The 5,038-nt window shown below is 32.9% G+C and overlaps 1 protein-coding gene across 1 annotated transcript; it reads left to right on the forward strand.

The window, feature by feature from the left end:
* Positions 1 to 3,184: 3,184 nt before the first annotated feature.
* LOC110280698 (uncharacterized) lies at positions 3,185 to 4,345 on the forward strand. Its single transcript, XM_021141792.2, has one exon. The coding sequence runs from the start codon at positions 3,652 to 3,654 to the stop codon at positions 4,048 to 4,050; it is 399 nt and encodes a 132-aa protein (XP_020997451.1). The 5' UTR covers positions 3,185 to 3,651; the 3' UTR covers positions 4,051 to 4,345.
* Positions 4,346 to 5,038: the final 693 nt, after the last annotated feature.

Here is a 5,038-nt window from a genome sequence, read left to right on the forward strand (position 1 = left end):
CAGAGAGTGCAAAATTAAAAGAAAAAGCCATAGATGTCTTAGAGTTCCTTTGTACATCTGTGTTGTGTTTCATGATTCTGTAGGAATCCCCTTGTAAGTTGGGTTAGCACTTTACAAGTTGTAATCTGGATGATTATAGTGAAATTCCATCATTGTTGTGATGGAGACTGGATGTAAGCTGCACTGCACTTAGCAGCTAAACCAGGATATATCTGGGTGTAATCTTCTCTCTCTCTTCCTACTTCAATTCTGTTTTTTACTGTTCAGATGAAAAATCAAAAAATGTCTCGTGTCAAGTGACGAGACAAAATGAAAATGTCTCGTGGCTAGGGACGAGCTAAAAACAGAAAAGTTTCTTCAAAGTCCAGCAAGTGTTAGCAAGCGAAAAAGGGGCTAAGATTCAACCCCCCTTCTCTTAGCCACTGAAACCATCATAAAATATACAAACAAATAAATATAATACTAAACATATATATATATTTATTTATTTTTTAATTATTATTGTGCGGATCTGCAGATCCGTGGATCGGATACGTGGATGTATAGCAGATATTTGCGATTCGATCCACAAAGGGTGCGGATCGAATCCGATCCGATCAATTTGCAGATCGGATCGTATTCGCAAATTTCGGATCGGATGCGGATATTTACCGCGAATCTGCGGATACGATCCGATCCATGAACACCCCTAGCGATGACTGAGTAGTCCCTGGGGATTTGGTGGAAACCCTCCCTCTACCACGACCATGAAACCCATTCGATCTATCTCTACTAACTGTCGTCATGTCTGCAAAGAAAATATATTATTAGCACTAATTAGCATATATATTACACAAATTTTTCAGCATTTATATTATTTCAAAAAATTTTTTGACATAATGTCCCTTAAAATTGGACATGTAACGGTTTTCACAAATCTAATTAACCTCAATCCACAGCATTACTCAACAAAACTCAATTAAATTCACAACATATCCAGTAGAATATACAATAATCAAATTAGCATATAATAATCAAATCCTAAATTAACATATAATAATCAAATTCTAAATCCTAAATTAACATATAACTAAATCCTAAAATAACTTAAACAAAGAAAAAAATAATCATAGAACCTGAGGAGCGAACAGAGGAAGAAGAAGTCAGGAGAGGGAGATGTAGTGGCAGTGCTGGACGGCGACGGCAACACAGAACAGAGAGAGAGAGAGAGAGAGAGAGAGAGAGAGAGAGAGAGAGAGAGAAGAGAGGGAGAAAGAGGAGAAGGAGAGAGAGAGAGAGGAAGAAAGAGGGGAGGAGGAGAGATAGAGAGAGGAGGGAGAGAAAAAAAGGGAGAGAGAGAGAGAGAAAGAGGAAGAGGAAAGGGTTCGCGCTTTCAATTTTAGAGCTTGGGAAAAACTATCAAAAGTACCCATGAAGTTTACGAACGCTGACAAAAGTACCCATAAACTAAGGAAATTAATGATGTACCAATGGAAGATGGGTTTCGTATAACAAAAGTATCCAAACCCTAATTTTTTTGTTAATTTTTTAATAAAATTCCCAAACTACCCTCGCTCTCAACCTCAACCCACTTTTTCAACCTTCCATAACCCAACTTGTACCTTTAAAACCTTTGTCATGGAGTCCAAAACTACTCCTATAATAGACCAGGCCAAAATAAATGGTGGTGGTGATGGTGGTGGTGATGGAGGACTTCGACCGATTCCTAGCAGATAAATTTAGTATGGTGACCTCTTTTCCATTTTTTTCGCCAATCCCTTCACACAAAGAAAGCTCTCAAATTAAGAAAAAAAAGGAAAAAACAAATGAAACGATTAAAAACTATTCCTTTATGATTCTTTCTCTGATTCTTCATCGATATTGATTGATTCTTTTGTTAATCTCAGCACTGCAATCCTATGTTGCATTATTATCCAAAATTTTCACCATAAAAGGTTCATTTCATCTGTTGTAGGAGTAGTTTTGAACTCTATGGCAAGTTTTAAAGGTGCATGTTGAGTTATGAAAGATTAAAAAAGTGAGTTGAGATTGAGGGTGGGGATAGTTTGGGAATTTTATTGAAAAAATCAACAAAAAATTAGGGTTTGGATACTTTTGTCATACGGAATTCATTTTCCATGGGTACATTGTTAATTTTCTTAGTTTATGGGTACTTTTGTCAGCGTCTGTAAACTTCATGGGTACTTTTGGTAGTTTTTCCTAGAGCTTGTTACCATCAAATTTATCGACGGATAAATCTGACGGTAACGCATAGCGGTCACCAAAACGCAGCGTTTGACTAAAATGGGTTTGCCGACGAATTTTTCTGCAGGTAAATCCCTACATTTTGCGCCTATTTTCCGTTTTTCCTCCAACTATTACTGACGAATTTACCGTCAGAATCGAAGATCCGCCGATAACGATTTGACTTGACGAAATTCACTTGAAAACTATCCATACATCCGTCGGTAAAGCCGACGCTAATGTCCGATATTAATCCAACTGTAAATTTGACAAAACTCAACGTTTTTCTTGTAATGCAAATAATTGGTCTAAGCGGTTCTTATTACTGAATTAGATAAATTACTTAAAAATTTAATTACTATGTCGATTCCTATAGTTTCACCGAATTTTCAATTATGTCTCTATACTTTTTTTCTTTTTAATTAAGTCTCTATACCATATTAGATTTTGTAATTAAGTTCCTACCGTGACAAAAACGTTGAAATTAATATAATATTCTATTAAACTATACGAAATATTAAATTAAGTGTTAGACATATTCATTTTGTTTAATGAAATATTTTGTTAGTTTTAGCATTTTTGACACGACAGAAATTTAATTACAAAATTTGATATGGTATAAAAATCCAATTTAGAAAAATATAAAAACCTAATTAAAAATTCAATAAAATTATATACATCAATCAAATAATTAAACCTTAAATAAATAAAAAATAATTACTTTTACAGTCGAGCCTATAAAAAACTATTTAAAAAAATACAAAAAAAAAAGAAGCAAGTAATGTGCGCAGAGAAAAACAGTAGTAAGCCAAAGAGGGCAGAGTTTGTTTATCGATGCCCTTTAAATTTGAATACTATAATATTCCGGAGACAGCGGCTATTAATACTGGACAGTCCCACACCCTTACCAAGCAAACACGAAATAAATACAAATTATTAATAATTCATAAAAGCATGTAAAAACAAAAACAAAAACAATTCATCAGATGCCAAAATGCAAAAGGAAGAAAAGAGAAAAAAATATTGAGTGAGGGAGCCAGTTATGGAAATGGCTCAAGAGTTTAAAAGAAAAAAGGGTGCAAAATCCAAAGAAGAAAGGACTCAGAAAGAAAGTTAAATTTTAAGAATTATAAGAACCTTCCAGGAATCAAGGGTCAAGATCATGTGACTAGACCCATAAGACAAGGGACGAACCCAAAGTTTTAGGTTCTTTTTTCTTTCTCTCTCTCTCTTTCTCTCTATATCTCAAAACTCCTTTTTGAATATGACTTGTGTTTTTTCACACAAAGATCATATTTCTTTTTGTGCACTTTGATGTGATTTCTTTCTGGGTGTTCTAAAGCTGCTACATTACCCCTTTTGTGACAACCACCAACAAAATCTACATACACCATTATATATTATTATTATTATTGTTATTATTTTGCAATGATAGTTTTCAGAGAGAGAGAAAAAACAAGAAGGTTTTCATCTCCAAGCAGAGTTGCAATCTTCTTCTTTTGGGTCATCTTAGTTTTTTCTCTTGTAACTTTCTTTTTGTCTATTCACAATGAAAGCGCCGCCGCCGTCCAAAACAGGAGCCGGAATAGAAGTAGAAGTAGAAGCAGACATTCAATAAAGCCTTCATCACCACCGTCGTTGCCGCCACAACTACAAGGATCTTTAAGAGATCATAGTTTCAGCAGGGTGTTGTTCCATGCACCATTATCATCGTTTACAACTACCGTCATGAAAACCAAAAATGGTTATTCACAACAACATAGTAGTGTTGTTTATGAGGATGACAAAAGAATAATTCACACAGGTCCAAATCCTCTTCACAACTAATTAAGTGTTAACACAAATGGAGCCGTAGATAGTCAAGTGAAATCAAATTCACGAAATAATTTTATCTATGCATCAATTCCATATTAATGCATGGTAGTTAATTATTCAAGTTCATATATCAATGTAATTTAATATGTGTTATTATTTATCTTTCTTTTTATTTCATCTTAATACATTTTAGGATTTCAGAAGAATGAGAGCATAGCCTTAGCCTTTTTCAGTTGGAAGCAAAAGGGTACTATTATTGTAAAGAGTGAAGAGAGAGGAAAAATGAAGAGGCTAGTGTTAATGCTCTCGATTCTTTTTTTTATCTTTTTTCTGCCTCCTTCACTTGTGAATTATTACTTATTGGTAAGTCTTAATTTTATTCATCTACTCTTCTTCTTCTTCTTTTTGTTCTTGGCCACACAATAATATTTAATTTACTGTACGTGAATATTTTCTGATCAATTTGATGCATATACATAATATAGCTTGCTATAATAAATAAAGGAAAAGTTTAGGACCAGCAATTTTATTGAATTTTGGTCAGCATGTAACCAGCAGAAAGGTGAGCCATTGAATGAAATCTCACACCATCAAATTATCATTAATGGCTAGTTGATGGCTAACAATCACAAAAGTTGCTGCCCCTAACATTACTCATAAATAAATAAGTACAAGGTACATTTATATATAATTTTAACGCAAATTAAATTAAATACCATCTTGCATTGCACTGTCAATTATTTTATGATTTTTTTATTATTTTATAATTATATTTATATTTTATAATTATTAAATCTAATCAGGTTGAATATTCATTAGGTTCAAGTCTGTGCAAAAATTTAGAAATAATTTTATAATGAATAATTAATCTATATCAATATTGACTATGAAAACTATTTATACGAACTCTTAGATAAGTACTATACTATAATTAAGTTTATATTTTTATATTTATATTGTCAGATATAGAATTCAAAAATAGAAGTTAATAATAATAATA

Source organism: Arachis duranensis, chromosome 4 (genome assembly GCF_000817695.3).
Source record: "Arachis duranensis cultivar V14167 chromosome 4, aradu.V14167.gnm2.J7QH, whole genome shotgun sequence".
NCBI lineage: Eukaryota > Viridiplantae > Streptophyta > Magnoliopsida > Fabales > Fabaceae > Arachis > Arachis duranensis.

What these genes read in the sequence shown, in the direction of transcription:
- LOC110280698 (XM_021141792.2), top strand. Translation starts at nt 3,652, where the DNA reads ATGATAGTTTTCAGAGAGAGAGAAAAAACAAGAAGGTTTTCATCTCCA.